At 48.9% G+C, this 15,863-nt stretch overlaps 1 protein-coding gene across 1 annotated transcript; it reads left to right on the top strand.

The window, feature by feature from the left end:
- The first annotated feature begins 9,117 nt into the window (after window positions 1-9,117).
- On the top strand, window positions 9,118-15,042 carry foxa3 (forkhead box A3). Its single transcript, XM_006627614.3, has 2 exons — window positions 9,118-9,783; window positions 12,260-15,042. Exons 1-2 carry the CDS (start codon window positions 9,712-9,714, stop codon window positions 13,490-13,492), a joined length of 1,305 nt encoding a protein of 434 aa, XP_006627677.1. The 5' UTR covers window positions 9,118-9,711; the 3' UTR covers window positions 13,493-15,042.
- The last annotated feature ends 821 nt before the right edge of the window (window positions 15,043-15,863 follow it).

Raw genomic sequence — 15,863 nt, 5'->3', positions numbered from 1 at the left:
AGCCCGGGGCCTCCCTGACCCCTGACCCCTGACCCGGGCCGGCGGGGACAGAGCTGACCTCCTTTCAGATTTTATACCAGGGAAACACGGCGGAGTGCGTCCTCTCTCTCTTTGGATATAGATGTGCAATCTCTAGTTTTGATACGATGCTTTTTTCTACGTACCACTGAATCGTTATGCCTACGCAAACGGAAAACCAAAGATAGTTCCAGCCCGCGGCGAGGACGGCGGGCCGGGCCGGGCCGGGACCCCTGCACAGGTGCCGCAGGGGCGGCGGGAGCGCGGCGTGGCCCAGCCCCAGTGCATCGTGGGCTGCCAGCCGACCGGACGGGCGCTGCAGGGGCGCTTGCAGTCGCACACGGTTGAGTCTTACAGCACAGGTGGTGCCTAGCAGCGCCTTCAGCGGTTTTCCATAGCGGGTCAGAAGCGGGTTTGTAAGCGTTTCTGCTGTGTCGTCTTTGGCTCGGTGGAGAACAGGGACGAGGATTACGGGGGTCTGAGATGGACATGTAGCGACAGAGCGAAGAGCCTCTCGCCAGCCCCGTGAGAGATCCTGCCCGTTCTAACGCTGTCATCAGACGAACGAGCTGCTCTTGTGTTGTTTGTCCTGCTTCACCGACCGATAGGAGAAAGAGAACAGGCAGCTGGGGCTCAGAGGGTCCAGCCTGTCGGGGTGAGAAGGGGCAGGGGTCGTTCCCGTGCGCGTGGAGCGTCGAGGCGGGAACACGGCGTGCCCGGGGCCTGCTGGGATTTGCCCGGGCAGCGCAGAGCGGCTGGCTCCCGTGTGTGTCTCAGAGCTGGAATGCCCTTCGCTGGCCGTGAGAGCAGGTGCTGCAATAGCAGGGCAGACACAGATAGACACAGGGGGGGAGTGGGGCAGACACAGATAGACACAGGGGCAGAGCTGGGCAGACACAGGGGCAGACACAGATAGACACAGGGGCGGAGCGGGGCAGACACAGATAGACACAGGGGCGGAGCGGGGCAGACACAGATAGACACAGGGGCGGAGCGGGGCAGACACAGATAGACACAGGGGCGGAGCGGGGCCTGCATGCTGGGCCTTGCACCCCTAGTTCAAGGCCTTTACAGAAAGCTGTCTGGACCCAGACTGGCCAGTTCCAGTACCATGTTGTGTGCGCTCCTGTGAACACACGGAGTCTCCATGCTGAGGCTGCCTGCCTTGCTGTGTAGTAATCTCCATCCTGCATTCTGTCTGTCTTCTAGTCTGCGTTACATGGTGGCCCCAGAAAAAAGGAAGGCAGTTAACTGAGAGAATTTGTGGCTTTTTTGTTGTTGTGTTTTCCTGTTCGCAACAGATACCATCTCCTGGCCTGGGATGACGAGCAGAAACGAGTGCTTCTTGCAGAACAGTTGAGCTGTTTCTATACTGTTGGTTCTGGGGTTTTTTTCGGAGGTGTTTAGCTGTGCAATTCTGCCTTTGTCGGTTTCGAAACACTATGAAATATTTGAGTCGATACGTTCTGACGGTTATCTGCACACCATTGAGCCTCCTGTGGTCTGAAGAAGCATTTTTTTTAGTCCACGACGCGCATGAACAGCGAAAACAAGTGATTAAAGGAAATGATTCAGTTTGAGCCTGTCTGTACACAGTGAGTTGGGCCTTTTGTATCTTTTTTTAATGGATGTCTTACCATTTGGCACAGCTCAAAGCGCTGTGCTTTCAACTTAGTGTCTCCTACAGCTTTTCAATTGCTACATGACGAAATGCCCTGTCGTCTGTGGGTTTAGATACCAATAAAATGCCTTCTACTCAAAAGCTCTGACTAGCTTAAAGAGCTGAGGTGTTTTCACTGGGCTGTGTTCCAGTGTAAAGCGCTCTTCCTTGACGCTGGAGTGGAGGCTGAGGACATTTCTGGTTGACGTTCTTGGTGTTTTCGGAAGAACAGCTCTCACTGGAGTGTGACACAGAGGGTCCGATCCATTTCTGACTGCATTCCAGCCGCACTTTTAACCTCTGGTTTAAAAATGACATGAAATGAAAACGACAAAATGTGTTTGTTGTGCGTTTGCACCACGTTGCTTGTCCCAGTTGGTTTAAAAAAGAAGTCTACAGTGTTCTTTGCATAGTTCTAGTTTTGTTGTGTTTTTTTTTTGTACAAAACAATCACCAAACCGTGTTTGCCCTCAGAAGTGCCTAACTGATGCTGTTCCTTGTCCGTTCTGTGCGTCTGCCTTAATAGAGCCCAGCAGTGTGTCCCCCAGCAGGACTCGCCGGGCGGGGAGCTGAGACGGCTCGAGATGGGGCCGTGTAGATTGTGTTTCTCCATGAAGCGAGAGCCCAGCACACGGCACCCGTCAGGCCTGGCCTGTGGGACGCTGTCTGTGGCCTGTGGACTAGGTTACGTCTGACTTCCACATGTACACACAGGGCTGGGATTTCCTGTCGCTGCGCCAGAGGGTGGGGCGTTCTCCTCTCTCTCTCTCTCCTCGCTGTGCGCGAAGACTGGACAGTATTTAGGTGTTCAGGAGCTTGGGTGGGTCGTGCTTGCGTACCGTGAGTCTGCACACTCGTGCGCTTGTGCAATGCAAAGCTGCACCCCAAATATCTGTACCCCAAGCTGTGGTTACCGACGCAATAATGACGGAAAGCCAAAGAAGTGCTTTTCGTTGGCTCAGAATTTGATAAACATGGGTCTCCTGCCCCTCTGTGTTCCCAACAAAGCCTTGTGGTTTGGGGGAATGCAGAGCTGGTCGGGACACTCCCCTCCTGTTGCACTGGTCAGTCGTCTGGCCAGTCCTAGTCCTATAGAGTGCCTTCTAGAATGACCATGACAGCACGAAACGGTAAGGAAGCCGTCATCAACGAACACGCATGGGAGCAGATTTGTGAATTCAGAGTGTGTGTCCAGCACCGTTTATTAAAGTGTTTTCCCAGTTCTGCAGTTTCTTAGTTTGGTTGCTAGGTTGTAGGCCCTGTTACTATATTTCAGGATGAGAAGGTGTTTACTGTTTTTTTTTCACAAGCATATCCAGGGTGTGCTGGGTTAAGCAGCTCTGAATGAAAGAATCTTTTTTACTCCTCCACCCAGAACCCAGTTGTGGATTAGCACAACAGAAGAGCTGGAAATTCCCACCCTGGCTGCTGTCCTCAGTCCAGGTGCGTTAGTTCGATAGCCGCGGTCCAGACTGCTCTGTTTTGTAGCTGTCACGCCTTTGCTCTTGTGATGCTTGATAGTACAAAATCTTCTTTTGTAAAAAAAAGGGTTAAAGTATAAATAAAAAGGCTAATTTTTAAAAAAAAACGTTTTAATAAAAAAATGTGGAGATGAGAGGTTTCTGGTTGACTGGTTTGTTCCCGTTGCCGTGCGGTTTCTCCGGGCTCTGCGTGTGAGGATCCCGGCGCCCGCGTGGATCAGCACAGCGTCGGGGCGGCCGGACCGCGGGGGTCTCGCCTGCACCACGCCAGCCAGGGACTGGCCTCTCTGTCGCTGCTGCCTGGGTGGAGAGGGGGACACGCCCACTGCTCCAGTGGCTGAAGTCCGACTGCTGGGCCCTGTGGATCTCCCAGCATGCCCCCACACAGGCACATGTCACTATGGATCTCTCAGCATGCCTGATACAGGCACATGGCTCTTTGGTGCTCCCAGCATGCCCTGAGACACAGCCCTGCTCCGTGGGCGTGGCTGGAGCAAGTGTGCACCACTTCTTGGACACAGGAAGGGTGAGAGATGGCAGCACACAGCCACATCCGAAGATCGAAAAGCAGAAAACAAGCTAAGGGAGTCGCCCGTCATCTGTGTGCGTCTTAAGCTCTTAAAGTTACATCACTTTATTAGCCCTATATAATTTCTTGCATTAGGAATCTGTCTTTTCGCATACCCCAGCTTGCTCTCCATGAGACACACAGACAGGGAGAGAAGCTGGGGGTCAGAGCGCAGGGTCAGTCATTGTACAGCACCCCTGGAGCAGCTGGGGTTAAGGGCCTCGCTCTTCCAGCCACATGATCATGTGCCTCTGGGCCACTGCCATCACACCACCCCTGGTGTACAGGAAGAGCGAGACATCGGTCGCTCGACTCCTGCAGCTGCACACAGTGAAACACACCGGGGGGCACTTCCTGACCGGGGGCAGTGGGGCTGGAAGAGGCTCAAGCCACCCAGCCATGTTGTCCAGCGCTGGCTACTCTCGGAAAGCAGCAGGATGAGATCCTGGGATCCAACAGCAGCCCAACAAGCTAGAGGGGCAGAATGGCTTCTGTGGTTTGCAAACCACATTAATGTCTAGATGTCTTGCGTCGGGGCCCAGTGACCAGCCACCAATGTGGTTGTGCCGGCTGCCTTTCAGGCTTCGTGTTTTATCTCTATATGCGCAGGGTGCTTGTTTTTAGTTTGGCAGGAACCTTCCCTGTCTGCTCCTGCCCTCACAGTGGAGTACAGAGCAGTACGTATCCTTGGAATTGGGTTTAATCACACAAGGTAGCTGCCATGCAAGAAGACTTTGCTTTGACAGTACAGACGTCTGAAACGTAGCATAAAATCTGGGGTTTGGTGTAACGATATCTTTAGGTTATCTACCAGGTTTCCGTGGGTTACCTGTGTTTTGGGTTTCGAACACTGCTTGTTGAAAACCGCCTGGTGCTCCTTGTGGGATAACTGTTGATCCAGTTCTTTAACTGCAGACTTGGCAGTCTGCCCACGTGGAATGCAAGCACAGTTGTGTTAACATACAAAAAAAACACGTTTTTTTAAAAAGAACCGACGCTTTAGTGGGCTTTTGTAGTCGGTGGTCATCGAGTGTTTTTTGGCGGGGGGTTTCGAAAGAGATGCGGTGTGGCAAGCTGGTCAGGAGGGGGCGCCCGTGCACTTCGTTCAGAGTCTTCTAGGCTCTCCGCGGCGCTGTGCTAAGACAGGGTTCAAACAGCACTTGAATTTATAAGGAACAGGTAAAGGTTTATTCCACGCTGAAAGATAAAGCAAAGAAACGCAATGTTTCGGCCGTGGAGCCTCGTACAAACGTGTTTCTTTCCCTTTGAAGGAATCTTTGACTATTCCCGTGCAGACTACCTACTCGGACACCTGGATTGAATGTACACGGGCAGTGTAAATTGCCCGTGTTTTCCGAGATCAAACACGATGATGCAGTTAAGAACAGTGTTTACTACTTTGGAGTTCTAGCATCTTAAAATGATGGGGCTGAGCTGGGAGCTTGGATTTTAGCACGACCCAGGTTAGCTGTCCAGAGCAGGGTTTCTAAAATACGTATGTGTGGAGAGCATACAGTTTATTTGAAACAAAAAGAAAACACCCAACGTGTTGCCCGAAAACGTGAAATTCTCGGTTCTTCTTTAAGGTGAAACGTACTTTAAAACCGAAGGTGTTGAGGGCGTCGTCACACGTGTAAATGTGCGTGAGAAGATGGCGAGCGAGCTCGCAGGAGGTGTGGAGACGGGGTCTGTCTGCGGAGCGCGACCCGGGCTACGGCCACACCGCACCGCGGGCCTTCCTGGGCGAAGCAATCACCCTCCTGCTTCCAATCGCTGGCTTCCTCCCTATTAGCGCTAAATCATCCAGGCCTTTGTTATCTAATTATTGAGGTGTTAATGACTAATCTCTGGCGCATTGGTATGATAACCGGTCCGTCTGCGGGAGGATGGGCCAGCGAGCGCTGGGGGTGGCGACTGCAGGGGACGAGATTAGCAAGGAAGTGGTTTTGGCATCTAAATGGAACTCGGTCGGTCTTTCCCCGCCAATCACTGCGACACCCCGCCCGCTACAGGACAGTTCCAGCCTAATGCAGAAAAATACTTTAAGCAATTCTTGTGAAGGGCCTGTTAAAACCGTTTATCTTCTAAGTAATAATAAAGAGTTTCCCCGTGTACAACTGCCTGGATGAGACCCGAGGAATTCCGGCTTTTCCACTTGGGAATTTTCAGAGTAGGTCATCTCGTGTTCACTCACCTCCGGCGAGGATAAGAATCACTCGGGCCTGAACTGGCGCAGCTAAGCCGCGCTCTGTTATTTAGCAATGTACATCGTATCCGTGAATCAAATGGGGACTCTAACCCCAACCAGTGCGCGGGGTGACAGGCAAGGGAAATGAGGTCTTTGGGCCGATTCCCAGCGCTGCAGGGAGGGAGCTGGGCGCTCAGACAACACGCACAGCTCCCAGGGTTCAGACTGCAGCTTTACAAACGAGAACAACATCCGCATCCCCGCTGGCGCGGAGAGAAAGCGAAAAACCTACCGCATGGTACAGTGTGCAAAGACGCGCGTTTTAATAGATTAATCTGTTCTTTTAAAATGCGAATTTTGCGTATTGCATGGAGCGATAGTTTTATATCCTCCCGAAAGTTCATTTGAAAAAGTACTGTCATACCTCTTATGCACGTGGTGGTTAACCTTAATGTAAACTCCAAAGGAAAAAATTACAATGACAGTGAACGTATTTTATAGGGATTTAGATGCACATTTTACATTCCTTCAGAATATCTGATGAGTCAATTTTCCAGGGCAGCAGAGTGTGCGTTTTTAGAATAGAGAAGACTGGTCTTTTTTTTCACCCTTTTTAATTTTTTTCTTCACCCCTCTGCTCTTCTTAGTACCACCATCCACGGTCTCCTCTATATATTGTAATTGTGTTTTATCTTGTGTATTCTCCTTATTTATTGTTATATTCTTCTTATTTATTGTTATTGTCATCCTGTAAAGCACTTTGAGAAGCCACCTTTAAAGGCGCTATATAAAATAAAGTTGTTTTTTTTCACTTGTCTATGTAGGTCATGGTGTCGAAGGCCAATATTTCATAACTCTGTGAAATAATATCGTGTTTAATGTGAATAAGCATAAAACGTGCTTCTTTGCCATGCAATATAGGCAATATAGGCAGTCGATTGGTCTTGTACGTTTCCTTTAAAGAAACAAAGTTTATGTACAGAGGCCTTATTAACAGGTTTTTAAACATGTTCACAACAGCACAGTGCACATCAACAAGACAGAATCCGTGAAGCCGAGGCGCTCATTCCCACGAGCGCCTGATGACGATAATTAAAAGTAATGGCCCGTGTTAACGACGCGACGCGTGAGCTGCTCGGGGGCGGGACCCGGGGCACGAGCCGGACAGCGCGGCCCCTCGCGCGCTCGGCGGGGGGCTCCAGCTGACCTTCCTGGGCGACTCGCTCGCGCTAATCCCATCGGCCACCTGCGCGCCGCCGGCCCCTCCGCATTCATGAGCCATCAGGCGCTGCATTGAGATTCAGATGCCTCTACCGTCGCGGGTTCGGGGGCAGATGTGTATTCGGAGAGGGGGAGAGGGCAACACAAGATGTTACACGTCCGTGCAAGCAGCTTGTTTGAAGTTAACGCCGAACGGAAAGCTTAAAAGCTCCCTTCAAAAAAAAAAAAGGAAGAGAAAGACATGCCCTTTTACTTCGACGACATAAAGCGATCATTAACTCGGGGAATGAAACCCGAATTCAGCACCGACCGTAGTTCTATCAATCCCAGCGCTGTCGCATACGGATCCGATACGGATAGCGCCAAGACAGAAAAGAATCGAATTCACCTCGATGTTCTTGTTTATAAGTCGAGAGCTGCTATTCTTGTAACTGGAAGGACCCCATTTCCCTCGTCAGAAACAATACACCGAGGACAGGACTCGGACCCGGCCAGAAGCACGTGCACCCTGACTGTATGGGCTGAAGGCTTTTTAAACCTACACGACACGCCTGCAATCGATGAATCTGTCGACACGGCTGTGGGCAGTACGACATCTTCTGTCAAGAGACCAAAGAGCACCTATTTGGCCTGCGACTGTATTTTCGAGGTCGGCTATTCAATATTTTTATTAAGAATGTTAACCGGAGTTACAGGGGTATGGTTATAGATCAAAGTGCTGGATTTTAAAAGTTTTTTTTTTCAGAACTACCAATAAAAAGCTTTCAAATATAACTCTTGCGCCGTTTCATTAAACGCAATAGAGGTTTTAAGATCAGGAGAAGCGCATGAACAGAGTTAAACAGACACAAACACACGTCTTCAGTACACTACACACACTACACTACACAAACACACGTCTTCGCTTTATTTCCTTTTCCTGTACTATGGGATTTGCTGTGATGTTTGCAGGAGATGTTTATTTTTGTCAAAGGTTCTTGCTCTGTCTTTCTAAATCAAAAGTCATTTCTCTGTCACGCCTTCCTGCCTGTGTGGGCGAACGGCGGAGTGACCGTGGCGACAGGAGAGACTTTTATTTCCTCTCACCGGCCACAACACTGTCCGGCTTCTGCATAAAACAGAGACACTGAATTGTTCGCGATAAATGGTTTCTGTCTTCCTATATTAGCAGTTTTTACCTTCTCCGTTTCCATGGAGAGTGTGAAGGACGGTGTGACTTTTCTGAATCGTTCTCCGTCTCGGTGTTCTAACGAGGAGCTGAAAACAGGCTGGACTACAGGCCCGTGTGAACTGCAGGAATGTGTAACTCATTGTGTGAGGGTGGCCAGATTAATCAGCGTCTTTTTAATTGGCGGCGCCTCGCCAGGCGAGGTGATAGCCGGGGCAAGTAACAAAACTCTCCCCTCGCCCCTCGCACCCCAAGTCCCGACGGTCCCACGGCGGCTCGTCGTCCTCCAACGGATGAAAAGGGGAGATCTTGTACTTCGAGTCGCGCTCTTTTCAAAGTCCAAACTGTTTTGCGTCGAAGGCCATTGAACTAAACCAACTCCCCCTTTCTGTGAGTGTTGTGAGGGGACAGGGGCAACCTGTTCCCCAGAGCCCTGCTTACATGTATGCCCGGCCAGCCTGGCACAAGGCTGTGTTTTCAAAGACGGCAGGATGTCCACCTATCTCTCTACTCTTGTTATTACAACGGTAGCACGCCCATGTACTGAGCACTGGGGCTCCGGGCCAGCGGGACCCAAAAGCCAGGTAGCCCCCAGCCGGGAATGGGGTGACCCCTCGCTTCAAGCACCAGGTTTAATTGCGGACTCGTACCGGAGTCCCCGCCGTGCGGACAGTGTTTTGGGCATTAACTGATAGGTTATAGACCTCGGGAGTCTTTAATGACACGAATTCCTTCGAATAAAACCTGAAATCGGCGTGTTTGGCACCTGTTCGGACGCGACGCGGGCTTGTGGAATCGATTGCAATTGAAATGGAGCAGGCAGTGTGGGCGAAGCTAATAAGCTGATCAGCAGGGGGCAAAGGAGACCATTTTAACGGGCTCTTCCTGACTCTATTCAAATTGCCCCGCGGGGCGGGTCCTTACCTGCGTTTTAAGGACCGAGCAACAACTTGACCATAGCAAAGAGAGACAGTCATCCCCGCGGTGACGCACGGCGAGGTTCACGGAATTATACAGCGATTTTAACAGAACTGCTTTTCCAGGGAAATACCGAAATATCTTTTCGATTTTCTGAAACATGGATAAATAAAACCAGGCGGGGAAAAAAAAAATCGGACCAAAGTTTGAGGAGACATTTGGAGGTGAACTGGATGAATCTAAAATCTTGTCAATTATATATATTTTACCAATCAATTCAATTTCTGTTAGAAACGTTTAATTCGTTTAGTTCGCTTTGTTAATAAATACCCATTTTTCGCGCGTCGGGATCTGTCTTGATGCCAAGATTTCGACGTTGAAGCCACTGTTGAAAGTCCGACCAGCGCTCAGCGACACGCCAAGACTGCAGGGGTCGAGACCGGCCGGCCGATCGCGACTTGTCGCGCCAGAGGGAGGCTTGTGTCGGGGATGTTGAGCTCGGTGAAGATGGAGTCCCACGACATTCCAGAATGGAATTCTTTCTACAGCGAAGCCAACGAGGTGAGTGACATACAGACACACGAGATCCATCCAATTTACGTGAAATCGAATAAACTTCTATAAAACTAGTGCCGTTTGGACGATGTTCTGCGCAGATTTCTCCATTTGGAAACCCAGAGTTTGGACGAGCTGGAAATGCGTTGTGTATTGATGTTCTCTTCAAATATTAATTTACAAATCTTTCTTTTTTTTTGTCAGGAAATTGAGTTGGTAATCTCTTTAAGTTAAGGGGAGTGTGTTTTAATTTAATTTTATTATCGATCCCAATTGCTTCTGAAAAAAAACAATAATAATTTATTCTAGATATAATAGATCTGTTTTAATTTGCAGTTCGTACTTCATTATAAGAGATAAATCTTATCTCTTATACTGTACTGAAACTTTTCTTTTTAGAAATTCGGGACTATTGAAAATTGAAAATCTTTTTAACCTGAGATCTGTCGTAGTACACGAAGCGGCCAACAGAAGGAAAAAAAAAGTTACGAATAGTTAAATTGAAATAACGCGTGGCATGATAGTTTCGATTGCGTGTTTTTGTTGTTACAAATTGAAATAGTAAATGTAAACTATGTAAAATAGTAAACAGCTGTTGGACAAGGAAACTGTTAAATACATTTGTCTGAAATTTGTGTCATAGAAGGAAAATACCGTCGTGTTCATCGACCCAGCACACAGGATAATTAATGCAGCACAAAGCGGTATTTTTGTATTATTAAATAATATTAAACTAATAATAATGTCCAGTAAGCACCAATGAAATGGTTAAGCACTGGATTGTAAAGGTATTCTGTCCGATTATTAATTGTGATATAAATTGCGCGAGTATTATCCCGTGCTGTAAGAGAAAGAAACCCTATTGCGGAATGTTCTGAATTGGAACAGCTTTTCCTGAAAAAGCATCGTCTGTGTGAATTAACTAAATATATTTAGGTATTTTTAAAAACACAAATATGTTAAAATAACATGTTAAATAAGCATCTAATGCCACAAACACATTCTCGTGTTTTTTCACATTAAAAACACATCACACTGTAATTTCAAAGGTCTTGTGAAATAAGTTTAACGCCCAACACATGGTTTCATACCGAATATCTGACCTCCCGGCATCTGCAAAAGGAAAGGATTGATGATCTCTTTCTTTGTAAGCTGTGGGTTAAAATGTGTCAGTAAAAATATTCACACATCTACAGTCCGTAATTACTCGAATCCAATTTTTACGGACAGGCTTGTGAAGTCTTTCTACTTAAAACTCGACACGAACAAATTCTTCGGGGGTTTTCTCTAAAATTCCAAATAACCGATTCCGATTTATAAACTTTGCTTCGAAAAAAATTATTGGTTGTTAACCAGAAATGTACTGAATGCTATATACCTGAATTTTGGCGAAAACGAAATAAGACGACGGATTTAGCACTCATCGAAACCAGCGGAAGTTACAATTTAAGAATACGCAGTTTAGCACAAAAAATCTTTTTTTTTTAAAGTATGGAGAAGACAGCACAAAAGACACGAGAGTAAACGTCATTTACGTTAAAAAGTCTGAAGAAACGGCTAATAGAAATGGGAATAAAGGTTTGGTTTTAATTCGCATGATCTAAGAAAAACATTGCAATACGATTTGTTTTAGTCTCGGAAGTTGTGAATAATATACAGGCCTTTGCGTGTTTTCGCATAGTGATGTTTTTAGCCTTTATTAAAGAGTGTTTTTTTCTTAGATATCACACTAATAAAAAAATAAAAATAATAAAGATATCACATTAATGTTAATATTATTTCTATAATGTCATCTTCATCATTAAAATGATTATTTGTGAGCATAATCGAAACATCAGACTGAGGTGTAAAATAATCGGCCTGGGACTGGAGCTCGGCAGATTACTTTTAACACATCGGTTTTAGAGTCTTTACACGATGGTCTTGACGATTTGCGGGACGAGTTTATTAAGGGGTGGCGATGCCGGATGTCACCGGGTTTCTGGACTTTGCTTACGCCGGCAAGTTTATTCTCAAATGACTATTTTGTGCTTAACACATAAAGCACAAGGGATGCGATTAATTTTGTTTTACATGTAAGATTTTCCAGAATTTGTGCCCGACTTTAGAAGCAAGTATTGTGCTCTGGGGTAATGTAATATTTTTGTACCTGGAGCAAAAGAACAGCTTCCCGGCAGCGGCCTGTGCGTGTGGCCAACGTGTGGCGAATCGCAGTCAGAGGGGCGCTTCTCCGGCCTCTGTAGTCACAGCTATGTTTTAGGTCCGAAATGCTCATTCTGTTCCAAGAAAGATAACGGCAATGCTAATGACGTTTCTTCCCTTTCGGCGTGTTGCGAGTAGGCTGCTCACTTGCTAAACGCCTGCTCCTGCCGGTACAGGGGCTGTGGGCTTGCAGGAGCAGGGGGGGGGGGGGATCTCATGGCTGGGGGGTTCTCTGCTGGCCCCAGGTGTCTCAGTCGGTGCTGCTCTCTCTCTCTTACAGATGTACTCCTCGGCCAGCTCCATGAGCTCCGGCCTGGGCCCCATGAACAGCCTCAACAGCTACATCAACCTCAACCCCGTGGGCTCCCCAGCGGCCATGAACATGGGGTACCCCAGCGGCGGGCTGAACGGGGGTCCCCTGACGGCCGGCATGCCCGGCGCCTCCAACCCCATGAGCCTGTCCCCGGTCGCCCCCTCGCTCAACCACGGCTCGCTGACCCAGCTGGGCTCCCCGCCCGGCCCCCTCAACTCCCTCTCGCCCTACCAGAGCATGAGCCAGCCCATGGGGCAGCTGAGCTACCCCTCCCCCACGCTGGGCCGCGGCAAGGAGGTGGCCAAGCCCTACCGGCGCTCGCTCACCCACGCCAAGCCGCCCTACTCCTACATCTCGCTCATCACCATGGCCATCCAGCAGTCCGGCAGCAAGATGCTGACCCTGAACGAGATCTACCAGTGGATCATGGACCTCTTCCCCTACTACCGGGAGAACCAGCAGCGCTGGCAGAACTCCATCCGCCACTCCCTGTCCTTCAACGACTGCTTCGTCAAGGTGGCCCGCTCCCCGGACAAGCCCGGCAAGGGCTCCTACTGGACCCTGCACCCCAACTCGGGCAACATGTTCGAGAACGGCTGCTACCTGCGCCGGCAGAAGCGCTTCAAGATCGAGGACAAGGCCGGCAAGAAGGGCGGCCCCAAGTCGCAGGACGCCGGCAAGGGGGCGCAGTCGGATGGGGTGCAGGAGCAGCCCAGCCCCGACCCGGGCTCGGAGGGGGCTGACTCGGCCCACTCGGACAGCTCCCACGCCGGCTCGTCCCCCGAGGAGCAGCAGCAGCAGCAGCAGAGGAGCCTGATCCAGTTGGAGTGCCCTCCGCCACCCCTGCAGGGCTCCCCGGCCATGTCGTCCTCCCCCTCCAGCTCCCACCCCCTCTCCCAGCCCCTGGGGGGGGGCCACCTGCTCTCCAGCTCACTCCAGCACCTGGACCTCCAGAACGACCCGCTGAAGTCCATGGATCCTCACTACAACTTCAACCACCCTTTCTCCATCACCAACCTGATGTCCTCCGAGCAGAAGATGGACCTCAAGTCCTACCAGGACCAGGTGATGGCTTACAACAGCTACGCCGCCTCCTCGCCCGGGCCCAGCAAGCTCGGCTACGACAGCGCCGCCGCCGCCATGGACAGCGGGTCCTACTACCAGACCCTCTACAGCAGGTCGGTGCTCAACGCCTCCTAACCCCCAGGCCCGCTGGCACAGGGGGCTCCTGTGCAAGAGGGGGTGAGGGGAGAGGTGTGGGGAGCTGGGGAGGTCAACGAGCTGGTCGTCGCTGGGAGTCGGGGTGTCGGGGCGGCCTTTCTGCCCCCGTCCCCCACCCTCAAGCCCGACCTGGGATTGGTTCTGCTCCTGTCTGGACTCTCAGGGATGTTGCTCAAGGACCGCCAAGGACGCACGACGAGCCGCCGAGCCTCTGACAGCGGGAGGCGAAGCCCGGCGGGAGCCCTTCCTGTCCTGCCCCAGACCGGACCGGGGCCGTGGGAGGAGGGGAGGGGCAGAAAGTGAGGTGCAAGTAAGGAGTAGCGAAACAATATCTTGATCTCAGGCTTTTTAGGGAGTGTACAAAACTGTAAATATTTTCTGTGGAAAGCAAAAGGTGCATTTATTTATAAAACAAAAAAATAATTTTTAATATATCTTATATAGAACCATGTTCTTAAAAAAATACCTATAAATAAGGAAGAAATAAACCCGTTGGAGGCGAGGAAGTGAGGTGGAAAGGGTTCAGGTTACTGTTTAGAGTGGTTGTTACTGCGTTACAGGGGGAGGTTTGCATGGGTGTTACAATGCAATGGATGAACTCGGTTCCCAGGCAGCTTGTAGCGTTTTCAGCATCTGGAAAACAAAGACTTGCTGCTCCATCGGCAGTGTGGACAAGACGGGGGAGAATCTGTCAGAGATCATGCTTTCGATGAAGGCAGTCAGCGCCTCGTGCTCGGCGCCCATTTCTGACAACAAGGACACAAAATGAAAAAACTGAACAACCTGGCAAGGCCCAGAGACATTCGGAAGAGCAGAGCACTGGAAAACATGAGAGGGGCTGCAGAACAGTTCAAAGTCGTTGGTTAGAATTTCACAGTGCAAGAAAATCTATGCAACTTTATTTGCCTTGAATGTGTATTGATAATAGAAACACCATTTTACTGCATAATGAATAACATTATGGCTCTTTCAATAGCTGGACTAAGCTTAGCTGTTACACAAGGAACTACATTGGTTTAAGATTCTGCTGTTTAGTGGTGTAGCATAATGCAAACGTGCACAGTAAAAATCACACTGTCTTGCACTACTGTTTCAACTGTTTTGCACTCTTAATGAGCAGCGTGAAGGCTGTAAGAGAATGGCCAGGCAGGGGGGTGACTCTGTTCTCAGATTTACGACATGAATGTTGTGCTCAGGCACAAGAACCAAGTAAGATATTTTCTCTTTGACAGTGAGTTTTCGTGGGTCAATTTATGAAGCCGAACTCCTGACCGCTTTTCTTATTATTAACAAAATAATGAATCTGGACCAAAGACAAAAGAAAAATAACCACAAAATACCATTTCAGGTCATTATTGTTTTATTTTTTTAAAAAGCAATACAGAGCTGTTTATTTAAAATATGTTGCTTTTTAAACAAGGAGGCTGGAGTGTGTTAATATATCTGCATTGTTAAGTTTGTTTTATTTGGTTGTTGTTGTCGTTATGTTTGTTTTCTTATTAAAAGAAAAATACAGAAGGAAAACCCTATTTTTGGAGTGTGTCCTGTTCTCTTTGGAGGGGGGGGGTTACCAAAACTGTATCTAATACCCTTTATAAAAATTACAGAAAGAGTGTGAAATATCAAACCAAAACGGCAGACACTGTTTACTTTGACAAACTGTGTAAACTTAAATTTTGCACTTTTTCAGAAATCTTAAGAGCTGCTGTGTTTTACTGGTGAGCCTTGCTACATTCCCTTGTCGGTTTTTAAGCAGGTGTCTGTGTTTCAGTCTTGGGAGGTGTGTACGATTCCCACAATCCATCCCTGAAAGAGAGTGCCAGCTCAACGGTTCCTGAAATCTCCCAGCATGCCTCCCAGCATGCGGTCTCTGCTCTTCCTCAGACTAAACACCCCTCACACTCCCGCCGGCCCTCTGACCTCTGACACAGATGTGTCAACACAGCTGTCCACCGGCAAACACTTGTCCAGCAGAGACAGTGTCAGAGTGTCACTTGAGTGCGACTTCTTTTACAGACCGATTTTATTAGTTGCTCTGTTAGACAAACAAAGGGCCCACTTTAAAACAGGCTACGGTTCAGGCTTTTGTGTTAAATATAGAACCTTTAGAAAGCAAGGACCACCTCACCGAGCTATACCAGGCTTGCTCATATTGAGTTAGGACTCGCTGTTGATTCCCTGATTGAACAAGCCTTTGGTTTAAGTTTGGCTCTACATGGTTCAAATCGCCCCGCCACCACTAACACCTCTGTCGAATTGAAAAGGTTCGACAGTTCTAATCAAATAATGCAGTAAGTAAAGGCTGCTTCCACGCTAAATGTTTAGGAAGCAAGTGCGACGTTTCAGCTGT

This window comes from Lepisosteus oculatus, chromosome 3, assembly GCF_040954835.1.
Source record: "Lepisosteus oculatus isolate fLepOcu1 chromosome 3, fLepOcu1.hap2, whole genome shotgun sequence".
Classification (NCBI taxonomy): domain Eukaryota; kingdom Metazoa; phylum Chordata; class Actinopteri; order Semionotiformes; family Lepisosteidae; genus Lepisosteus; species Lepisosteus oculatus.
The sequence above is the reverse complement of the archived record's forward strand: the minus strand, read 5'-3'. Positions and strand labels throughout refer to the sequence as shown.